The sequence below is a fragment of the Sapajus apella genome, unplaced genomic scaffold (genome assembly GCF_009761245.1).
Source record: "Sapajus apella isolate SASKATOON/1434 unplaced genomic scaffold, GSC_monkey_1.0 scaffold14, whole genome shotgun sequence".
Lineage (NCBI taxonomy): Eukaryota > Metazoa > Chordata > Mammalia > Primates > Cebidae > Sapajus > Sapajus apella.
In genome coordinates this window covers 13,009,434-13,033,386 of record NW_022436954.1, presented here as the reverse complement: position 1 = coordinate 13,033,386, position 23,953 = coordinate 13,009,434, and the positions used below count along the sequence as shown (strand labels likewise).

The 23,953-nt window shown below is 42.4% G+C and overlaps 1 protein-coding gene across 16 annotated transcripts in view; it reads left to right on the top strand.

Moving 5' to 3' along the window:
• Positions 1-23,953, top strand: part of CTNND1 (catenin delta 1) — a 58,786-nt gene that overhangs the window by 8,628 nt on the left and 26,205 nt on the right. For 9 of the 16 annotated variants that reach the window (XM_032283336.1, XM_032283334.1, XM_032283331.1 and 6 more), the window contains exons 2-3: positions 20,646-20,762; positions 22,499-22,787. The exons of 6 other annotated variants lie outside the window; for them this stretch is intronic. In XM_032283336.1, the coding sequence (XP_032139227.1) occupies positions 22,593-22,787 (195 nt within the window). In that variant the 5' untranslated portion in view covers positions 20,646-20,762; positions 22,499-22,592. The remainder of the gene's footprint in view (positions 1-20,645; positions 20,763-22,498; positions 22,788-23,953) is intronic. One more of the 16 variants, XM_032283338.1, reaches the window with a different exon arrangement.

Sequence of the window (23,953 nt, the reverse complement as noted above, 5' to 3'; positions counted from 1 at the left end):
CCTGGGTTCAGGCAATTCTCCTGCCTCAGCCTCCTGAGTAGCTGGGACTACAGGCACGCGCCACCATGCCCAGCTAATTTTTTGTAGTTTTAGTAGAGACGGGGTTTCACCACGTTGACCAGGATGGTCTTGATCTCTTGACCTCGTGATCCACCCGCCTCGGCCTCCCAAAGTGCTGGGATTACAGGCTTGAGCCACCGCGCCGGGCCTTTTTTTTTTTTTTTAATTGAGCCTCTTAGATCAAGGCTGTGGTGAGCCGAGACTATGCCTCAGGAGTCAGCTTTTATATGTGGAGAAGCCAAGCTGTGGTCTGTGAGAAATACATATGTGTTAGATGTAAACTTGTCTAGAAACTTGTAGATTTCTTCCAGCCTAGGATTTTTCCTTCTTTTTTTCTCCCTTTTCTTCATACCGAAGAACCCATGAAACTAGTGTTCTAAATAGTACTTAAGCCAATTTCTTTCAATAATTTTTTTTTTTTATATTTTTCTTTTAAAAATGAGACAGGGTCTTGGTATGTTGCCCTGTCTCCAACTCCTGGGCTGATGTGATCCTCCCACCTCAGCCTCTGGAGTAGCTGGAACTACAGGCACACACCACCTTACCTAACTAATTTCTGTTAGGACTCTGTAGCCTCGTACCATAAATACCTTAGTCAGATCCATTTTTTTTTTACATGCAATTTCTTCCACCAATTCTCCTGCATTTTCTCCTTTTCTTTTGCTTTCCTGTTCTCTGTGGAGTCTTCGTTGCCTCTTTCTACCTCCTCTTGCCTCCGCTATCTTTTTTTTTTCCTTTTAGGCTGGGTTTCCCTTTTCCCCCTTAGGTTTTCCCTTAGTTCCTCATGGGCATTGCTTTGCCTCACAGTTAATATAAAGAAGTGTTTCTGATTCTTATTCTAGAATAAATTACCCATGTGCTAAAGGTACAACTATTAGGATACCGCTTCCTGTTTATTTTAGTTAGATCTAGTTTAGGAATACAATTGCAATCCAAGGAAACTGACCTCTTGTAGTGATTCAGATTGTTTTTGTTTTTGTTTTTTTTGAGACGGAGTTTTGCTCTTGTTGCCCAGGCTGGAGTGCAATGGCATGATCTCACTCACCACAACCTTCACCTCCTGGGTTCAAGCGATTCTCCTGCCTCAGCCTCCCGAGCACCATGCCCAGCTAATTTTGTAGTTTTAGTAGAGATGGGGTTTCTCCATGTTGGTCAGGCTGATCTTGAACTCCTGACCTCAGGTGATCCTCCCGCCTCGGCATCGCAAAGTGCTGGGACTACAGGCGTGTACCACCATGCCCAGCTAATTTTTTGTATTTTTAGTAGAGATGGGGTTTCACTGTGTTGGCCAGGATGGTCTCAATCTGTTGACCTCATGATCCACCCACCTTAGCCTCCCAAAGTGCTGGGATTACAGGCATAGGCCACCACGCCCAGCCTCAGATTTTTTTTTGATTTTCAGATTTCATCCACAGCTCTTTTTTTTTTTTTTTTGAGACGGAGTTTCACTCATGTTATCCAGGCTGGAGTGCAATGGCGCGATCTCGACTCACTGCAACCTCCGCCTCCTGGGTTCAGGCAATTCTCCTGCCTCAGCCTCCTGAGTAGCTGGGATTACAGGCACGCACCACGATGCCCAGCTAATTTTTTGTATTTTTAGTAGAGACGGGGTTTCACCATGTTGACCAGGATGGTCTCAGTCTCTTGACCGCGTGATCCACCCGCCTCGGCCTCCCAAAGTGCTGGGATTACAGGCTTGAGCCACCGCGCCTGGCCCACATCTCTTAATTACTCATTTTGGTTCAGTTGACAATAGAGCAAAAGAAATTTACTTTCTTCAGAGTAAATTATTAGTTTTATATCTGCTTTTCATGTTGTTCTGTTGTGCAGTGCAGTAGCACATTAGGAGGTATCTTTGTGGAGGGAAAATATTTTGTTTTAGGAAGTTCATATTTTAAGAAACTAAAATATATTCTAATGGTTGGGGACATAAGACATTGTTATAGAAACTAGGTCAACTTCTCAATCCCTTTATCAAAGCACCTGTAGTTCCCATTTCATTGCAAGTGAAGTAAATCTCATTGAAATAAAGTAGCTGGTGTATATTCAGTACACTTTTAAAATAGTCTATTTTAAAAGAGAAATTGGTGCCCATCTGATTTCTTTCCTGCTTCTTTGTTGGAATGGGGGAAGCTCTATAACCTCTTTGCTGCTCTGCTGCCCATTGACTACTTTGTTAACTGGGGCACAGTTGTTCTCTTGGATGTCTACCGTGCTGAAGGTCAGCCAAATAGGCAGGTAAGGCTACCTAGGCCTCTTTGTAGGCCTAAGATCACAGTTGGAAAAAAAAAAAGAAATATGGAAAAAGAAAACAAAGCTGATTTATTTTTTTCTAAAATTTAACTTTTTGTATTCATTGAAGAAGGAAGTAAAATACCTCCATTCAAAAGAAATTTGAGAGTCTGCTGTATGCCATACACTGAAGTACAACAATAAACAAAATAGACCTACTGTTTGTTCTCTTTTTTTTTTTTTTAAATTTTTTATTTTTAGAGATGGGTTTTCACCATGTTGGTCAGAACTCCTGACCTCAAGTGATCCACCCCACTCAGCCTCCCAAAGTGCTGGGATTACAGGCGTGAGCCACCGCGCCCAGCCAACTGTTCTCAAAGAGCTTACATTCTAGTTGTGAGAGACAAATGATAAGCAATTAAATATGTAGTGTGTCAGAATGTGATAATGTTATTGAGAAAAAAAAAAAAGCAGGATAAGTAGTATGGAGGATAAGAAGTCCCAGCGTGAGTGAGGTTATTTTATATAGAGCGGTCAGGGAGGGTCTCATGTGTAAGGTATGTTTGAGAGATACCAAAACAAATGAAGGATATAGTCACGTAGATAGGAGGAGTAGAAAGTGGAAAGGCCCTGCCGGGCGCGGTGGCTCAAGCCTGTAATCCCAGCACTTTGGGAGGCCGAGGCGGGTGGATCACGAGGTCAAGAGATCGAGACCATCCTGGTCAACATGGTGAAACCCCGTCTCTACTAAAAATACAAAAAAAAAAAATTAGCTGGGCATGGTGGTGCGTGCCTGTAATCCCAGCTACTCAGGAGGCTAAGGCAGGAGAATTGCCTGAATCCAGGAGGCGGAGGTTGCCGTGAGCCGAGATCGTGCCATTGCACTCCAGCCTGGGTAACAAGAGCAAAACTCCGTCTCAAAAAAAAAAAAAAAAAAAGAAAAAGAAAAGGAAAGGCCCTGAGGCTGATAATTGCCAGTGAACAAGAGAGACTGAGGGGAGGGAAGGAAAAGTAAGAGACCTGTCCAGAGAGGTCCAATAGGAATGTGTTTTGTAATGTAGGGTCTTGTTGTGTGCTATATTGTACAACGAAAAATTGTCTCCTTTTCACTTCAAGCCCCAGAGACAACAGCTATTACCAGATTTTTGTGTCTTTCTTGTAACTCGAGGCAGCACCTGACCCAGCCTCCATATTTCTCCCATTATGGAATCTCCATGAAAGTATAGTTAGCAGATAATTTGCACAGTAACAGATTTTGCATAGGTTGATTACACTAGTCTTAGAGAATGTTAATAAGGCAGCTACTTAGAATAAGCTTGTGTGTTTTTGGGAAGTGAGATCAAAATTTTTCTTTCTTTTTTTTTTTTTTGATACAAGGTCTGTCTCTATACAGTGTGACAATCTCAGCTCAGTGCAGCCTCTGCCTCCCATGCTCAAGCCATCCTCCCACCTCAGCTTCCCAAGTAGCTGGGACTACAGGCATGCACAATCACACCCAGCTAATTTTTATATTTTTCTGTAGAGACAGGGTCTCAAACTTGGGAGCTCAAGCAGTCTGTCTGCTTCAGCCTCCCAAAATGCTGGGATTGCAGGCATGAGACATCATGCCCTGCCCCCAGATTTTTCTTTCCCAGAGAAATACTGTATATTTCTCCATTTTCTTATCTACCTAGTCAGTTTTCTATGAGCAGAAGTGACAACCTAGACCTGTACAGTTTTCTTTTGAGGACAGCATTTATTGGTTTGGTTTATGTGCTTTTGACTAAATAGGCATGCCCCACTTGTCTGCTGCTTTTCCTTTTGCTCATTTAACCAAAAAGCTCCTGCTTCCCCAAGTCCTGATTGTTGATTTCATGGATTTGAGGACCCCTTTATAGGTCACCATATCCGTACCTTCTGTCTTGAACATTGAGAGAGATGATTATCCCTGATAATAACTGATGTCTCCATTTTCCCTTTCCATGTTTGTTTAGACATTAGAGGTTATTAAAGCACAGCCTGAGCCACTTTACCTAGTTGGCTTTAATGGAGTTGAGGAAGAAGCACCAACTATTTAGTGATTTGATGTTCTATGGCAACCCCATACAGGAAAGTAAAAGGATATTTGATTGAGTATCTGTGTCTTGAGATTGATTACCTGTGTCTTGAATCACCCACTCTTACTTTCCCTTTTAAGATTTCTGGTTTAGCTGGTCTGTCCCTCAGTGAAAGTCAGTCTTTTTCTGTCTCTGTCTCTCTCTCTCCTTCCCCCACCTCTCTTTCTCTCTCCTCTCCCCTCCCCTCCTCTCTCCCTGTCTTCCTCTCTCTTTGGAGTTTTTAGCCCTGGCTCTTGACCTGGTTACATTTTGTTCTTCCCTTTAATTATGCTTACCTTGTTGTCATCCTGTTACTTAATATCCTTGGGAGATGACCTAAACCAAGAAACTTTTTCTTCCCATCTCCTACTCCTTTGGTCAGGTAACAGTATCATCTTGCATGGGAAATAATCCAGGCAATCAGAGATTACCCAAAATTTTGAAATTGTTTAAACAACTGGTTGATATGTATTACTTCATCATATGTAGATGATGTGAGATGTTTGTGGTTGTCTTGAGAGTTTTTTGAGATAGAGCCTTGCTTTGTCATCCAGGCTGGAGTGCAGTGGCATGATCATGGCTTACCATAGCCTTGACCTTCCAGGCTCAAGTGATCCTCCCACCTCAGTCTCCTGAGTAGCTGGGACCACAGGCATGGCCCACCACACCTGGCTAATTTTTGTATTTTTTGTAGAGACATGGTCTCTATATGTTGCTCAGGCTGGTCTTGAACTCCTGGGCTCATGTGATTCTCTTTCCTCGGCCTCCCAAACTGCTGTAATTACAGGTGTGAGTCACTGTGGCCAGCCTGAGAGTATGTCCTTGTTTTTTAATTAAAAAATTTTTTGGCTGGGTGCAGTGGCCCACACCTGTAATCCCAGCACTTTGGTAGGCCGAGGTGGGCAGATCACTTGGGATCAGGAGTTAGAGACCAGCCTGGCCAACATAGCAAAACCTCATTTCTACTAAAAGCTATCTAAAAATTAGTTGAGTGTGGTGGCGGGTACCTATAGTTCCATCTACTTGGGAGGCTGAGGCAGGAGAATGGCTTGAACCTGGGAGGCGGAGGTTGAATTGAAATTGCATCACTGCACTCCAGCCTGAGTGACAGCGCAACTCTGTCTCCAAAAAAAAAAGTTTTTTTTTTTTTTTTTTTTTTTTTTTTAAATGTACCTTTATTGTTTGACTCTGGGATCTGGGAGACATTATGTTTTTTAATGCCATTCTTCTTTCCTAAGCATTCAGTGACACATGTTTACTTGTGGGAATGTTTCACTTTTTAGTTCTTTTAAAGGCCTTTTGCTACTCGCTTGCTCTTACTCAAACCAGAAGTTAAAGTGGCTTACTTAAGTGTCAGAGGTAACCACTTGAATCCAGAGTTTCTGGTTCTTTCTCTTTTGCCAAGTGGTTTAGAGTTGTCTAAGGTCTTTAATGGTAGATTTAAGACTTTGGACTTCTTTTGGGATAGAATATGGAAGCAGTCTTTGAAAATTTGGTATAGCTCTTTGTTCCTTGAAGAAAAAATGAAGATCATTTGTGTGTTCTTTTTAAATGGTATTCAAACAAAGAAATGTTTATTTGATGCTGATACAGTATTTTTTAATTTGAAATGAGACAAATCCTTTTGTGCCTTTTAAAGTTTCCTTTTAAGCCACATGCCTATATTATCTATTTAAAGAATAACTTTTTAAAAATAAAAAGAATAATTTGAGAACTGTACACATAGGGACAAGCCATCAGCTGCACCAACTGGATCCTAGATCCTCTTTCCCCAAGGGCAGCCTGTTCTTGGTTCTTAAAACTAAGATGTTTCTAACATAATTGGGTTGTCCGATATGCAGTGTACAGAAGGATATCTTACAGTGTAGCAACTCAGGATTCCAGAGAAGATGGTCCTGGCAAGTGAGACAGTTCTTCCTTCTAGATTCTGAGTCTGGAGTATAGGAGTTAGGACTGTGCCATTCCAGCCATCCTCATGTTTATATTCATGCTTTCAAAGAGCCTCTAATCTAGACTGAATAATGATCTGAGTTTCTGGTGAGCAGTAAAACTGGCCCAAATAATGTATTTGATAACTAGTGCCCTTTTAGCAAGATCAGTGGGTTGTTAGCAATAGGCCAGTACAGTGGGTCACAACAGGCCATGAGTCTATGAGGGTTTTTTTTTTTTTTTTTTTTTTTTTGAGATGGGAGTCTCACTTGGTTGCCCAGGCTGGAGTCCAGTGGTGCAATTTCGGCTCACTGCAAACTCCTCCTCCCAGGTTCAAGTGATTCTTGTGTCTCAGCCTCCTGAGTAGCTGGAATTACAGGCATGTACCACCATCCCTGGCTAATTTTTGTATTTTTAGTAGAGATGGGGTTGGCCAGGCTGGTCTCAAACTCCTGACCTCAGGTTATCGGCCTCCCTCAGCCTCCCAAAGTGTTGGGATTACAGGCGTGAGCCACTGCACCCAGCCTATGAGGGTTTTTTAAAAACATGGAAGTTTTAAAAAAAAAGTCTGCACCCAGACTTCCCTGTAGAAACTGATGCAGAGGGGGAATTTAATTTTTTCAAAAAGCTCCCCAAGAGATTCTGATCATTTGTTTAAGGATCACAAAACCTGAATATTTGAATTAAGCTACACGTATATGTTATTTCTCAGGAGGATGGTTATTTAATTAGGATAAGACGTAGAGTCAGGGATGGAGGCCTGTGCTTTTGGTCCCAGCTACTTAGGATGCTAAGGTGGGGGGATCACTTGAGCCCAGCAGTTTCACACCAGCCTGGGCAATATAGGGAGACCCCATCTCAAAAAATAAAAATAAGAAAGAGAATTAAAGAAGTTGAGTTTATTGTAGTGGACATGATGAGAAGGTTGTTAATTTGAAGTGGAGTTATTTACTTCTGTGTCCTGTATTGTTTTGGAATTACAGATGTTACCTCCTGATTTAGGGGTTATGCTAACACTTAGCATGGTATGGAGGACTCGCCTGTTGGGGGGGAAGGAAACCTTTAGACTATATCTGCAGTTTTAAATTGTGGAACAAATTCAGGAGAGGATGTTAGCATTGAAACTGAGCTGGACAATTTGTTTAAAACTGGACAGGAAGGGCCAATGTTACTTCCTGTCTGAAAAGGAAGTGCTGGCTTCCTTCCCTTCCTCCTTGGTTAACTCTGGCCAACTTGGAATATGGGTGGGGAGGGGCTGTTAGTACTCTTAACTGGCTACCCATGTTTTAGGAAATCCTATTACCACCAATGTTTGTGTATAGCTGCTTAAGTTTCACTCTTTTCCTTACTTAAAGCACGCAGATGGGTGCTGTGTGTGCTCCTGTCTCTTTGCTCTTATATGGGAGCCCTGTACTAGGTTTGTATGTTACAGTCTAGGAAGCCTAATCTCTCAGATGTTCCTTTCACATTCAACCTTATATACACCTCCCCTGTATATTCTGACATTTGAAAATAGACCAAGAAGTTGGAGGGGAGAAACTGAAACTCATTTGACATGGAGGAGTATGTTGTGGAAAGGAGAACATAATTGGGCAGAGGGGAGTCGATGACAGAGGTTTCTTATTTTTGAACTGAGCCAAGAAAGCATTCCAAGTGGGGCCAGTTGGCACTCTTCCTGCTATTTTAGTCCAGGCTTCTCCTTCCTACTGACCAGTCAATTGTATTAAGTGTTTGATGTGAGTTTTAACTGAGGTCTCAGGAGGGGAGGGAGGGAAGGAGGGTGGCGGTGGAAACAGCTGGTGCCTTCATCAAGCTATCTCAATTACTCTTCTTTTCAGAGTGTTTGAGGGTGGGGGTTGGTGGCACAGGAATTGGATGTGTGTTAGCAGAGACTCAGCAACTCTTATGTAGTGGGTTTGAATTCTCAGGCACTCTTAATGCTATGTGGGATGTTGGCTAGTTGGAATGTAGCTAAACCTTTCCCAGTCACATTTTTTCTTCTGCCTCCCCTCCCTATAATTCTTTCAGCTTTGGGCCTGCTTTGGAGAGAGAGGGGGTGGGAAGTTAGACAGCAAAACAGATTCATCCTTCCTACCCGTTGAGGTTTCAGCTTAAGTCTTGGGCCCTCCAGAGGCTTTCTTCATATCCATTCATTATTCCTTTAGTTGGGCTTTCTAAATATGTCTGCAAAGAGCGTGAGATACAATTAGAACTGGGACCTCTGGTGAAGTTAAGTTGAATTGTAATCGGTTGGCTATACTTGTCTTCTTCCCTCCCCCACACCCCAGGATTACTATATTTCTGAGTCAGCACTCCTTTTCTGTCTTACCTGCTCAATTTGATGCAGAGAACTTGCCAAGCATCCTTTTGGATTTAACAGCATTGATGTGGGTGTGTTCAGTTCTCCGCCTGGGGTGTGTCTTTTACAACTTTTTTTTTTGGTATCTCATAAAACTCTCCCCTACTAGAAGCTACTGTTTTTATCTGCTTTAGTATATCTATCTCACCTCTGATTTATTTGGCCTGGGCTATGCATGAAGAAGAATTGGATAAGAATACAGTATTCTTTTTTTTTTTTTGAGACGTACTCTTGCTCTGTTGCTCAGGCTGGGGTGCAGTGGTGAGATCTTGGCTCACTGCAAACTCCGCCTGCCGGGTTCAAGCGATTGTCCTGCCTCAGCCTCTCAAAAAGCTGGGTCTACAGGCACGTGCCATCATGCCCAACTTTTTTTTTTTTTCTTTTTTTCTTTTTTTTTGCTATTTAAAATAATTTTTTGAATTTTTCGTAGAGACTAGGTTTCACCATGTGAGCCAGGATGGTCTCTATCTCCTGACCTCGTGATCTGCCTGCCTCAGCCTCCCAAAGTGCTGGGATTACAGGCATGAGCCACCTTGCCTAAGAATTATACAGTATTTTTGAGAGATAAAGAGTTAGTCTGATTCCATGCCAGATAAGAGACTCTTAACTTTTTTGCAGATGCTTCAGTGATAGAGTTTGCAATGGCTGGGCTCTGCTGTTGAAGTTCCATAGTGTTGCTCAATATTCTTTTCTGTTCAACCCTAGAATGGCTATTGTGTATATTATTGCCCTGTCCCTTCCATGTAGTTGTACCAGATCCAGATAAAGACTAAATCCTTCCTCTTTTTTTTTTTTTTTTTTTTTTTTTGTTATCCAGGCTGGAGTGTAGTGGTGTGATCTCAGCACACTGCAACCTCTGCCTCCCGGGTTCAAGTGATTTTCCTGCCTTAGCCTCTTGGAGTAGCTGGGATTAGAGGTGTGTACCACCATGCCTGGCTAGTTTTTGTATTTTTAGTAGAGATGGGGTTTCACCATGTTGGCCAGGCTGGTCTCGAACTCCTGACCTCCAGTGGTTTGCCTGCCTCAACCTCCCAAATTGCTAGGATGACAGGCATGAGCCACCACCACACCTGGCCAAGTACTAAGTACTTTTAAGTTGTCTGTTTTAGACTTAGTTCATTTTGTACCATGTGCTACTTTAGACCAGGGTTCAACAGATCTAAGAAGATGAAAGGAATCTAGGAAACATAAAGGGAGAAAAAAGATGAGAAGTGATAGCATATTACTAGTTAGTTCTTGGTATGCCACTCTGGTTAGAGGACTCTGCTGAGAATCATGCTATGTTTCATGCAAAGGGATTGAGCCCTTTGGGCAAAGGATGTTGCTTCTTTGGATTTCAAGAATCTCTAGTTAATGGAGCTTAACCTCTATCTGCCTCTTTGCTTCTGGAATTTAGGGCTAATTTCCAATGGGTTGTATAAGATAATAGAAAAATGTATCATTTATCTCATTCTTGGGATTAGCAGCGGACCCTTATTAGGAGAGGAGGCTTTCTTTTCTGACTAGGTTACAAATTTACAGCCCCCTACCCACTTCAGAGGGTTGTGAGCAGGAAAAGCTGATGTTGCTATCTTGACCTCTTTGCTGCAGGGATTTGGCTTCTGTGTAATTCCTAGTGGTTGTCTTCTCTTACTCTAGGGAACTTTGCTCCCAGCACCTGATTAAACTGCCTCTTTGTAGGGTGGAGTCTGTTGCCTTTGTTTGTTCTCCGTGGAGCTTGTCTTAGTAATCAACTCTATGCTTGTAGGGAAAAAGTTTGAAAGACTGGCAACTGAGGTGGATGATAGGGAAGGTGAAGTTCCTAAAGTAGTTCTCCAAATGAGAATGTTCCATTGGCCGAATCCAGGTTCGGAATCAAATGGCCATAATGAAGCTTTCTTGGGGATGTGTCACATGTAGCTGATCTGAATGTAACAGCAGCAGTAGCTTTAAAATCCCTAATGCAGTGCCTCCAAAGTGAAGAAACTTGCCAAGTAGGAATCTTAAAAATTCCTTCAACCCCTCCAAACTCTTAGATCCACACACAGTATCTTTCTGCTGATTCTAACAGGCCTGAGCTTTGTCCTATGTAGTGTTGGCTTGGGGGCAGAGAGGAGGGTTGTTTTCCCTGAACATGATAAGGAGCTGAGCAGGGCAAAGTGGGGGCTCTGGCCGGTGATTGGTAGACAGGATGCCCTGGAATGCGGTTGGCCTGCAGCCCAGAATCCAGCACTTTGTATTTGTTTGTTTCTGGGAGACTGTGGTCTGGTGCTACTGTGACAGGAAGTGAGAAAGCTGGGAGTGGGGGAACAGAGAGGGGCGATGTCTTTGTGGTTCTCCTGTGAAATCTCTTTGTCCCTGGAGAGCAGCTCTGCTGCAGAGCTTTGCTGAGAAGAGAGCAGCCTTTGTGTGTCTAATGGGTCTCGGAGCATCTAGCTACTCTGAAGGATTAGGGAGTGTGAATTCTGACTGTGGCCTTTTGCGTTTAGCACTTGAGTTATATAAATGGCCCTGATCTCTTTAGCATTGGGAAGCTATTGAGTTTTGTTTGTGCTACTATTATTTATGGATCTCTAGGATTTAATTAAGAAACGAATTCTAGAAGTAACTAGATGTTAAAAAATGTTAATTTGCTGTATATATTGCAGGTACCTTGTTGGGTTTAAAAGGGACAGAAAGAAACAGGTAATGCTGAGGTCCTTTACATTTTAGGTCTCATCCTTCCAATTGGTACCCTACTACATACAGATCAAGAGAAACTTACCCACTTAGTATTAAGAGTTACTGGTAATTCTCTAATGTTTGAACATAGCTAGGGAATGCTTGGTAGTTTACTGGGATTTTTCTTCCCTAGCTCTAGACTGAAATAGCACCTGCAATACTCTCTTCCTTCCTTCTTTTCTCTCTTGTTTTGTATTTTCTCTGCCTTCCATTCCAGTTTTGAAATAGACATCTCTTCTCTCTTTGTGGATTGGGTGGCTGAGTCCTCAACTTTAAGCAAGCTGGCTGGTTCATGAGCACACACACAAACTCGCCTTTGATGGTCCAGGAGGACAGCTGCCCTAGAGGCAGATTGCTAGCATACCGCTAGAACAATCCTTCTTCTCTGTTCTTATGCTGGCTAGCACAATCTTTACTGCCTCTTGTTCCTTCTGTTTCCCACCCCAGCTCTGATCTTTGCTTTTGGCTTAGTGAGATGTCACATTAAAAATGAAAGTAGGGATATTTGTGATTGGATTTTTTTTTTCTTGTGGTAGGGTTGAGGGGGTGATCAGAGAATGTGGCATGGAGCCAGCTTTCTAGAGCAGGCTTGCCAGTGAAAGGATAGGTGATTTTTACAGAGTAGTGCCTCTTTTGTCCTTAGCACCTTTCCTCCCAAGTACTAGGTCCTTATAAAAGGGAAGATAGGCCAGGTGCTGTGGGTCACGCCTGTAATCCCAGCACTTTGGGAGGCTGAGGCGGGCAGATCACCTGAGGTCCAGAGTTTGAGACCAGGGAGTTTGAGACCAGCCTGACCAACATGGAGAAACCCCATCTCTACTAAAAATACAAAATTAGTCGGGTGTGGTGGTGCATGCCTGTAATCCCAGCTACTAGGGAGGCTGAGGCAGGAGAATCACTTGAACCTGGGAGGCAGAGGTTGTGGTGAGCTGAGATCGCATCATTGCACTCCAGCCTGGGCAACAAAAGTGAAACTCTGTCTCAAAAAAAAAAAAAAAAAAAGGTGGGGGAGCTAAATCTGGAGTAGACTGTAAGCTCTTCTTCCCAAATTGAGTAAGGTTTTGTTCTTTAAAGTGAAGGTAAGACCCAAAGATCTAGCTGGCTCCATTCCACCTTCTTTTGCCTCCTTCCCCTCTCTGCAAAAAAAAAAAAAAAAAATGTTAATTTTGGGTTAACGTCTCAGTTGGAACTAGAAAGGCTTTTTTTTTTTTTTTTTTTGAGACAGGGTCTCAACTCTGTCACCCAGGCCTGGAGTACAGTGGCACAGTCTCAGCTAACTGCAGCTGGGAACTCCCAGGTTCAAATGATCCTCCCACCTCAGCCTCCTGAGTAACTGGAGCTACAGGCATATGCCACCACACCCAGCTAATTTTTTTGTACTTTTTGTAGAGATGGCATCTTGCCATTTTGCCCAGGCTGGTCTCGAGCTCCTGAGCTCAAGCAGTCTGCCTGCCTCAGCCTCCCAATGTGCTGCGATTACAGGCTTGAGCCACCTTGCCTGGCCCTAAGAATGACTTTTAACCACAGGAAGCATAGAAAATTCATACTCCTTCACTTTATTAAGAAGGAACATGGAGTTGAAATAAAATATGAGTTTCTACTACTTACTACTAGTTGATGAGCTTGGGCAAGGTACAAAATACTTCTGATATATAGGTAGTATACTTTTTTTTTTTGAGACGAAGTTTTGCTCTTGTTGCCCAGGCTGATCTCAGCCTCCTGAGTTCAAGTGATTCTCCTTCCTCTGCCTCCCTAAGAGTAGCTGGGATTACAGGCATGTGCCGCCACACCCGGCTAATTTTGTATTTTTTAGTAGACATGGGGTTTCTCCATGTTGGTTAGGCTGGTCTTGAACTCCCGGCCTCAGCCTCCCAAAGTGCTGGAATTACAGGTGTGAGCCACTGTGCCCAGCCAGTAGTATACTTATTTATAAAAAGAGGCCATTACCTCTGCAAGTGTTGAAAGGATTATATGATAACTTCTAAGGGAAGAGCAATAATACACAACTTTTCTTCCTCTTCAAGGTAGGATTTTCTTCTTTCAGATAGGGAGAAACATTTCCTCCTGCTATCTACCTATAGCTGAAAAAGGACCTAACACTTCTGTTTGATTTCTTCATAGATTGACATGTTCTGTCTCCCTGTTTCTTGTCTCAAAAAGAAGACATACTCCAAACTTGATGAAAAGAATGCCTTGTTGGTCTTCTCAGGGTTTTGAGGAATTGGGACTGCGTAAATATGGCTCAATTACATGCTTCCACCTTTTCCAAGTTATTTTCAAATGATGGACAAAGAGGTGAGGGAATGCCATAGATTGAAAGTCAGGAAGTTTGGTGAGAAGCTGCTATTTTAAAAAAGAAATATGAGCTCAAACAGTTGGGTGACCTCTAGTAAACTCTAAGGTTAAGCTTCTCCATGAATGTATTTTTTTTTTCCTAGCCTAGGGTATGGGAGGGTATAAGGTGTCCTAGTTAATTTTAGGATTACTCTTTTATGATGTGAGACTTAATATCTTTCCATTTCAATTAGACTTTTTCTTATTTTTCATAGTGCACCTGACCTCTCTCCTCTTGGTGGAAGGAGAAAGGCATTTGGCCTTTCCCTTCCTTTAAGTCTGACACCTCCCTTTTTTTTTTGCCCCTCCCTCTTATCTTTGTTTCTTTATCGGCCTCTCCCTGAAGCTCTGCTTTCTCCTTTTAAGGCTAGGTGAGGTGCCTTTGGCAAGGTTGCACAGGGTATCCAGGTAAGTAACTCTGTGTGTCTCAGTCTCTTCTCAGGGTGAGAGAAAACTTAAGTGTTATCTCTCCCAGTGGAGGACCTTGGAGAGGCATGTGGATAATGGGGGAGGAGAAGGAGGTGGCCTGGCCTGAGAGATCAGGACTTGTTAGACCAGTCCTGTGTGTGCGTCATGCATGCTCCACAGAGAAGCAGGTTTTGTTTCTTTCTGTACCCTTTCAGTCCTAGGCCCCCTCACTAGCTGAGAGCCACACCCTTCCTTTGCTTCAAAGCCAGCCCAGCCCTTAGCCATTTTGGTATGTTATGGTTTAGTGGGGGTTCCCAGAATACTTGGGAAGGGAAAAGAGAGCAAGAAGAATGTTTTATTCGGTCTCAGAATTTAGGAGGTCATGGTGGTGGAGGTGAATATTTTTTTGAGTTACAGTGAAAACTTTAAATTTTGACAGGTAGCTTTGGGTAAGGATTATAAGACTAAAGGGAGTTTATGGTGCCCTCCTGTTGATGTATACAGGTTACCAGCTCAACTTCCTTTTAACAAGGAGTATTAAAAAAGAGTTTATGTATTTGTTTTTTAAAAAAATTATTTTCTCTGACATTCCAATCAGAGAGAATGCATCACTCTTTCCTAAGAGAAGGGTGGTTTGCCCAGAGCCTTCCTTAATTCATCAGAAAAATTCATGGTGTACACAGTGAGACCTAGTTTTTCCTCATCAAAATAAGACAAGGCCTTATCTAGAATAATACAGGTTGTGTGACTTGAGTAGTGCTCAGTTGAGATTCTGGAGTGAGCAGAGTCCTTTTAATCTTAATGCAAATCAGCTTCAGGGACTTGGAGTTAACTGAAGGTGAGTCTTCCCAGTGAAGTGAGAAATGCTAGAATTGTTCTGACTGAACTTCAGAAGGTAGAACATGGCTGGGTGTGGTGGCTCACACCTGTAATATCAGCACTTTGGGAAGCCAAGGTGGGTGGATCGCTTGACATCAGGAGTTTGAGAACAGCCTGGACAATGTGGTGAAACTCCATCTCTACTAAAAATATAAAAATTAGCCAGGTATAGTGGCACATACTTACAGCCCCAGCTACTTGGGAGGCTGAGGCAAGAGAATTGCTTAAACCCAGGAGGTGGAGATTGCAGTGAGCTGAGATCGCACCATTGCACCTGGGCAACAGAGCGAGACTCCATCTTAAAAAAAAAAAAAAAGATAGAACATTAAGTGGAGGTAGGGTAGGGTACTTAGACTTTGGACTCTGGTACAAGCAATGATAAGAAGCCATAGAAAATCTTGGTAAATACATTTCTTTGATTTAGAAACAAAATGACAGTTTTTTTTGTTTGTGGTTGAACCAGAATAATTTAAGTTTGGGGTCAAGTGCCAGTTAAGGCAAGTAAATGTCTTTTAGGTATCTGGAGTTCCCGCTTTTCTGGCTAGAATGTTATGTAATACAGTTCTGTAGTGTTACAGGTACTATATTTTGTTGATTAGTATTTCTGCAGTAGGAGGCTCGGTATGTTATTTATTTATTTGTTTTTGAAATAGGGTCTTACTCTGTCACCCAGGAAGCAATGTAATGGTGTGATCGTGGCTCACTGCAGCCTGGACCTCCTGGACTCAAGCAGTTCTCCCACTTCAGCCTCCTAATTAGCTGAGACTACAGTGTACACCACCACACCCAGCTAATTTTTGTATTTTTTTTTTTGTAGAGGTGGGGTTTCACCATGTTGCCCAGGCTGGTCTTGAACTCCTGGGCTCAAGCAGTCTGCCCACCTCAGCCTCCCAAAGTTCTGGGATTACAGGTCTAAGCCATCGCACCCAGCCTGCAAATGGCTTTTTTCAAAATCCCAGCGCTTTGGGAGGCCGAGGTGGGTGGATCACAAGGTCAGGAGACTATCTTGGCTAACACAGTGAAACTCCGCCACTACTAAAAATGCAAAAATTAGCTGGGTGTGTTGGTGGACGCCTGTAATCCCAGCTATTCAGGAGGCTGAGGCAGGAGAACCAGGGAGGTGGAGGTTGCAGGGAGGTGGAGGCTGCAGTGAGCCGAGATTATACCACTGCACTCCAGCTAGACTTCATCTCAAAAAAAAAAAAAAGAAAGAAAGAAAAAAGCCATTTGCAATCCCTAGAATGACTGGGCACAGTGGCTCATGCTGGTAATCCCAGCACTTTGGCACAGTGGGAGGCCAAGGTGGGAGGATCACTTAAGCCCAGGAGGTCCAGACTGCAGTGAGTCGTGATTGTGTCACTGTACTCTAGCCAGGGCGACAAGAGACCCTGTCTTTAAAAAAAAAAAAAAAAAACCTCTAGAATGACATGGAAGGGGAGTTTTGCCTTCATCGTTTTTAGAGGGAGAGCATAAATTTGTGACATTGTTTTTGTTGTTGTTGTTGTTGTTGTTTTTTGAGACATTCTTGCTCTGTCACCCAGGCTAGAGTGCAGTGGTGTGATCTCAGCTCACTGCAACCTCTGCCTCCCAGGTTCAAGCGACTCTCATGCCTTAGCCACCCAATAGCCGGGATTACAGGTGTGTGCCAACTTGTCTGGCTAATTTTTTAATTTTTATTTTTAGTAGGGATGGGATTTCCCCTTGTTGGCCAGTCTGGTTTTGAACTCCTGACCTCAAGTGATCCTCCCACCTTGGCCTCCTAAAGTGCTGTGATTATAGGCGTGAGCCACCATGGCAGGCTGTGACATTGGTTTTGATTTTATAATGGATAGGAAAAAAGGAGGAGAGTTGCCTTTGGGCCTGGCTGCTGAAGATAAAATTTCTTTCCCAAAAACCCAAAGATTGGTGAACTTTAGAGTTCACCCAGCCTATGGTTTTATATATATTAGCTCATTAAAACTAAACCCTGAAGAGTAATAGAAATGGAAGCTTACAGGGGTTATAACTTTTCCAAGGTTTCCTGGCTAGTTTTTGGCAGAGCCAGGAATTGGACAGTGGTCTTTTGACTCCTAATCTGAGTTTTATTTTGTTTTTCCCTCTACAAGTGAAGAATTCTTGTAGTTTTCAGGTCTGCTGCAAATGAAAGAGGGGAGCATGGGGAGGCTGGTTTATTCAGAAACTCTACCAACCACACCCCAAGCTCTAGTCTCTGTAGTAGTAACAATATTACTGGCTTTCGGTGTGTCAAGACATTTTTCTAAGTACTTTACATGAAATGCCTTATTTAATCTCCACAACTACCCCGTGTATTTTTATTCCTCCATTTTACAGAAAAGAAAGCTGCAGTTTCGAGTGGTTGATACTTTGCCCAAAGCCGCATAGCTAATAAGTGATAGATCTGATACTTAAACCCAGGCAGGTAACAAAGCCTATACGCTTAACCTCTAATTATTCCAAATTGTATTTTTTTTAGCCAATTTACAGTAGAAGAAATCATTCCAGGGACTATGCTATTGGTAAGTGATTTTTTTTTTTTTTTTTTTTTTTTTTTTTTTGAGACAGAGTCATGTTCTGTCGACCAGGCTGGAGTACAGTGGCGCAATCTTGGCTCACTGCAACCTCCACCTCTCCAGTTCAAGCAATTCTTTTGCTTTAGCCTCCTGAGTAGCTATGATTACAGGTGCCTGCCACCATGCCTGGTTAATATTTGCATTCGTAGAGATGGGGTTTCACCATGTTGGTCAGGCTGGTCTTGAACTCCTGACCTCGTGATCCGCCCGCCTTGGCCTCCCAGAGTGCTGGGATTACAGGCGTGAGCCATCATGCCCGACTGGTAAGTGATTTTTTTTTTTTTTTTTTTGTCTTCCTATCTGGTTGGCATTGTCTGGTTGTTTGATCCTTCCGGGTATTTGATTCAATTTAACTTCTTTTGATTTGGCGTTCTTACAGAAGAGACTGAGTTTTTATCATCATTGCTTGGATGAGGGATCTTTATTATGGACTCTGGACTCTGGGTAATAGCAGGAAGATCTTTCTAGTGTGGCTGGGATTTAGGAATGCAGGGCCTATGGCTTGTTAAGAGTAAAGCTAAGCATTCTCAGAAAAGAAAATCTAGTCTTAAGGGGGAATAACAGGTTTCACTTTATGTCTCCTCAACACCCTTACTTCAGGAATTGTTTGATGGTTTTTTTTTTTTTCGGTGAGAGCAAGTGTAATTGAAAATGTAAGTGGCAAACCTGGTATGGGCTGAACTCGTAAGACTCTTCTGGCTCTATCTGCCAAAGTCAGCTGATGGTTTGTAGTGTAATCTTTTTGATGTATATGGCATGGGGAGGATCTATTTTCTTTAAGTTTCCAAGTTATGAGACCATTTACTGTAGCTTGCCCCACTCATGCTTTCTTTTTCCTTCCATTTTTCTCCCTGTTTTCTCATTTATATGTAGATATTATGGATAACTCTTGAGCCTAAAAAAAAAACAAAAAAACAAATGAGAACCCTTTTCTTTCCCTGTTTTCCTGTGATAGTTCAGAAGAAAGCTCTCAAAGGTTGTAGAGGAGAGGATCTGGACCATCCATCTTGTACTGACTGCACTTCTATTTGGACCTGACAGTATGGCATAGAAAAACACAGGCTTTGGAATGGCACAGACCTGGATTTAAATTCAAAATTTGCTATTAACTGTGAGACGTTGGGTAGTTTCTTCACCCATAAATCTTATTTGCAGTAAAACTTCTTTAGGGTTGTTGTAAGGATTGCCAAGGTAATAAATGTAAAACAGTCAGTAATCATTAGTTTGTTTCACATTCCATTTCTCCAAGGTAATAAATAGTTAAGGCCTCAAATACGGAATCAAGAACTTATGACGGATATATAATGCTATGATGACTTCTAAGCACAAGAGAAGTGCCCTTTGTACCAGAAACACTGGTATATATAGGTGGGACCTCCTAGTAAATAGATTTGGAGTAGGAAAACCAGCCCATTCACTCCTTAGAACCTAGTTATGTTTTTGATCCAGTTGATTTCATCTACTAGTTCACAAAATAGTTTGAGGCTGAGACATTACTGTGGAGTAATGTAATTGGAAGAGTTAAACTAACTCTTGAAACAACTTAATACCTGACATTTATATATAACATACATTGTCTTACCTGATCCTTACAACAACTCTGAGTTAGACGGGGCTAACTTCCTAACTTCTGGGAAGCAGCAATCTTTTTTTCTTTTTCCCCAATTTGGTTCCTGAAAACAGGGTAAATGGATTTGGCATCTTACAAGTGAGAACATGACAGAGCTTACTGCCATTGTTGGGTAGTAGTAGAACCAGAACTGGGACCAGTCTTCTGCATTGTATTCTATCCCATATAGCCTCTGCTTCTGACCTCTTTGAGGGAGAATATCTCCCCATGCTTTTAGACCTGGGAATCTGATCTTTTTGCTTAATTGTGCTGTCTTCTTTTCCAAATTAGAGCCAGGTGGTCAGCTTTAAAGCCATGAAGATGGTAGAAGCTAATGTGTCTCCAGATACTGCTTTCTGATCTAGAGCCCTGAGTATTTTTTCTGATTTCCTTCCTAATTCTTCATTTAATTTAAGTTGCAGGGCCATTTATGGTCATTTATACACTTTCTCTTTGTAGCAGGGAATGTCACTGTATCCCCCATGGTAGCAGTAATTTGGGCTTTTATTAGCAAAGAAGATTATAGGGTGGAGGTTGCTGTAGTGGTAATTGCACTTCAGACCCCGTTGAAACTCAGTAACTGGAAGAATCTCTTTTGAGCTCAGAGTCCTCTTGGCGTGGAAGGTTCATAGGTCATTGTACATAGCGGATAAGGGCAAGTACTTAAAAATAAGAAATGAAGATGAAAGGGGAGCAACTTTCTTTAAATAAAGGTGCTTATTAAAGAAAGACCTTTGAGTGGCCTGTTGGAATGTAGGGTCGGAATATGAGAAAGTGGCAGTGGGTTTTGGACGGAAAGGAAGAAGAAGAGTTGATAAGTGGTTGTGGGAACTCCGAGCTGGGGTAGGAGGAATTTAGGGAAGGGCTACCACATTCTTTAAATTTAGGGACTGGATTGATTCAGGAGTTTATTGGGCACTTATTTATCAGTTTTTTTTGGGTACTTTTGTTTGCTGAATTCCATATACACAAACAGGCCCAAGCATCTGTGCTTGGTGGGGCTCTGGGGAGCGTGGGAAAGGGAACTGAAGCAAAAGGCTCAGCCTAGGCCAGTCCCCACATGTCTTCCCCACACAACTTTTGCATTGGTTTCTCAATGTCTTTGTGGGCATGCTGGGACTGGGCTTTGAGGTTTCTGCCTTAGGGGTGGGAAGGGAGGGGGAAGGGCATTCCAACAGCAGTTTTTTTCTTTTTCCCTAATTTGGTTGCTGGAGACCAGGTAAATGTATTTTTGTACATATTATAACCTGTTCCTGGTTATATATGGGAATACAGGTAGAGGAACTCTCACATGACAGTATAATCCAGGTTTTAATGAAAACGATATCCAAGCAGAATCCAAACGGCACTTGTCACGTTAAGCAATTCCAAGTCATATTTTAAATTACTTTCTTTCATTCCGATTATTGCCCCTTGCTCTTCTTGTTTTTATGTATTGGGTATATTTTATTATTCTCTCATTCCCATTTTTCCTTCAAATATTTCTGCAGCTCTCTCCTTCCTGCTTCCTCCTTGCTGTGGTGGCTGGGATGCTTCTTCCATGATTATTTGAATCTAGACTGGGCAGTTCTCTGTTAAACCAATCAATTGCGACCTTCTCTTAACAGGTGTGTATGGAAATATGTTTATTAAATATAAAAAATCTTTTTAAGAAATATATATTTTCCTATCATGTCATAGCAGAAAAAAATCTTTTTAAATACCATTTTTCTTTAGGGGTTGGCAAGAGGGTGGGAATAGGGGAGATTTATTTCAAAACCTGTCTTTCAACATTGTATATTTTGGACTGGCATAAAGTCTGTCATAGCTATAAGAGAGAAAAAAACCCACTGAGTCCAACAAGGTATGACTAATGCCTCTTAAACTTCCTGTTTATATGATGGTATGGAGTTCATCATATAATGGTATGGAGTTATATAGTTCATTTCTATATAACTATCTTTTATTGTATAGATAGCACACAAAACCCTCTAGATACTTCGATATTTATCCTGAGTTGGAACAAGTAAGGGGGTAAAAAGATAGTTTATTTAGAGCAAGGGCATCCAATCTTTTGGTTTCCTGGGCTACACTGGAAGATGAATTCTTGGGCCATATATTAAATACCCTAAGATTAGCCAATAAGCTAAAAAAAAATTGCAAAAAAATCTCATAATGTTTTAAGAAGTTTGTGGTGGGCTGCATTGAAAGCTGTCCTGGGCTGCATGCGTCCCATGGGCCTTGGTTTGGAAAAGCTTGAGTTAGAGCTTTCTGCGGGATTATAGAGATGTAGGAACTTCCAGCCATTGATGTGTGGAGGTTAGGATATGACTACTGTGAGGTGCACTTTCAGAGGTTGGGGCTAATACTCCTTTTCCTACTTCCCAAAGAGCTTAAGTTTCTTGAAGATAGTGTTTTTTTACACGTAGAGATTTTTGTGGTTCTGCCACTCTGTTGTCTCCATTAGTCAAGGAATGCATTTTAGCATCAGTTTTATATTTAGCAAACTATAGTAGTATAGTTTTTGAAGTAGAAAGGCCGTTTTATGAATGTATTATTATTTTTTTGGAGGCAGAGTCTTGCTCTGTTGCCCAGCCTGGAGTGCAGTAGCACCATCTCTGCTCACTGCAACCTTCACCTCCTAGGTTCATGCAATTCTCATGCCTCAGTTAGGATTACAGGTGCCTGCCACCATGTCTGGCTAATTTTTGTATTTTTAGTAGAGACAGGATTTCTCCATGTTGGCCAGGCTGCTCTTGAACTCCTGACCTCAAGTGACCACACACCTTGGCGTCTTAAAATGCTATTACAGGTGTGAGCTACTGTGCCCAGTCTACTTTCATTTCTTAATTGGCATTTTAATTTAGCATAGTAATTTTTTTTTTTAAATTTGCTGCTACTAAAGTAGTTTTAGTGGTTAGTTTTGGGAGAGGTTAAGTAAGATCTGTATTGCCCTATTATCTCTAGAAGTGGCTTGTCCCTGCAGGATAGCGAATGCTTGTCTGTACCACAGAGTTACACATTTCATTGAGTTGATACCAGCACATATTTTTCAGGGAAAAATAATTCAGTCTCATAACTACAGCACCTGGCCACATTCTCCCACTCCGAACAGTGTATAGACTTAGATTTAATTGCACCTTTCCTTTAAATAGTGATTTCTGGTGCAATGTTGAAGAAAGCATAGTGGGCAAAGGATTCCACTTGAATAGACACTGGTGATGGGCTCCCAGGCTTGGCGGTGGCTTGCTTTTTGCACTGCAGTAAAAACACGAGAGGGCGTCTTTGGCTCTGGGATTAATAATTCATCTGTCTTCTCTGACCTGTGACCTTTTCTCTCCTTTCTCTTACCCTTTCCCGGTAGTGTGAAGTGAGGGGGTCTCTCTCCCTCCTTCTCCTCCCTCTGTGATTCACCTTCCTTTTTACCCTACCCTGCGGCGGCTCCGCCCCTTACCTTCATGGACGACTCAGAGGTGGAGTCGACCGCCAGCATCTTGGCCTCTGTGAAGGAACAAGAGGCCCAGTTTGAGAAGCTGACCCGGGCGCTGGAGGAGGAACGGCGCCACGTCTCGGCGCAGCTGGAACGCGTCCGGGTCTCACCACAAGATGCCAACCCACTCGTGGCCAACGGCACACTCACCCGCCGGCATCAGGTAACCCCTCTCTCCATCAGACCTGCAGGTAGGACTTTGGCATGGTCACAGAGAGGCTATGATCCTTTTTTGAAAGCTCTTCTCCTTTTGGTGATGAGCTATCCAGTGCCCGTTCTTCCAGGGATTTTTTTTTTCCCCAGGGGTGATAAATGCTGATAAGAGACAAGGAATATTGCTGCTGGACTGAGTTGGATGGGCTTACTTTCTCTAGAAGCATCCATCTGACTTCCTGTTTTGCTGGAGTAGGTTTTCTGGGATGGTTTACAATTCTAGTAATGGTAGATAGTGTAGTTTGCAGCTATACTCAAGTTACTTTTGTTTACTGATTTTTTTTTTTCTTGGTATCAAAAATTCAGGAAAGTAAATGCCCACTTAGTGGTTGGGCATCCTGTGCACTCAGCTCTAGTTCAGTCTCCCTGAGGGAACAGTCTGTAATCAGGTGTGGCAGTGTCCATAAATTGTGTACTCCTGCTCCATGTTGCCCTTGTGGGCTCTTTTTGTTGGCTGTGTAAATCATGTGTTGGAGGAAGGGGTCATTGTTAATTCTGTTGGTTAAAGTTGGAGAAGGAGCATCATGCTGCTGTTTAACCCAAATAACCACAGGAGCCAGTGGTCTCTGGGTTGATTGACTCTGTGATGTGACTCTGGAGATTGGTGTTGGAAATGAGAAGTATCTTGTGTTTCCTCTGGTTTTTCTAGTCTGACTTTGCTGTGATGTAATCTGTCTGAGGTTTTGTGTGTGTGTGTGTGTGTGTGTGTGTGTGTGTGTGTGTGTGCATGCCATTGCCTGATAGACCGCATCTTATGAGAGATCTCTGGGTGGGAACCAGAACAGTGCTCTTGCCCTAATAGTCCTTTTCATTCTTTTTATTGAGTAATTTATTTTTTAAGATAGAGAAAGTCCTTCGTACTGAGGAAACTTGTAGTTGAGTGAGATAACAGAATTCCAATTGGGGGATAAAGGAATTTGAGGGAGGCAGCATGTTTGCAATGTTTCTAGGATTTTTACAGGAACTATAGTAGAAAGTTAGGGATGAGATTATATTGAAAGGAGAAAGCAGGATTGCTGAGACATAGAGGTGCTGGGGAATTCCAGGATTCAGTATGTGGTTTCTCTCTTATTTTTAACTTCTGCTTAGCAGTAAAACCACACCCTTCCTTCTTCC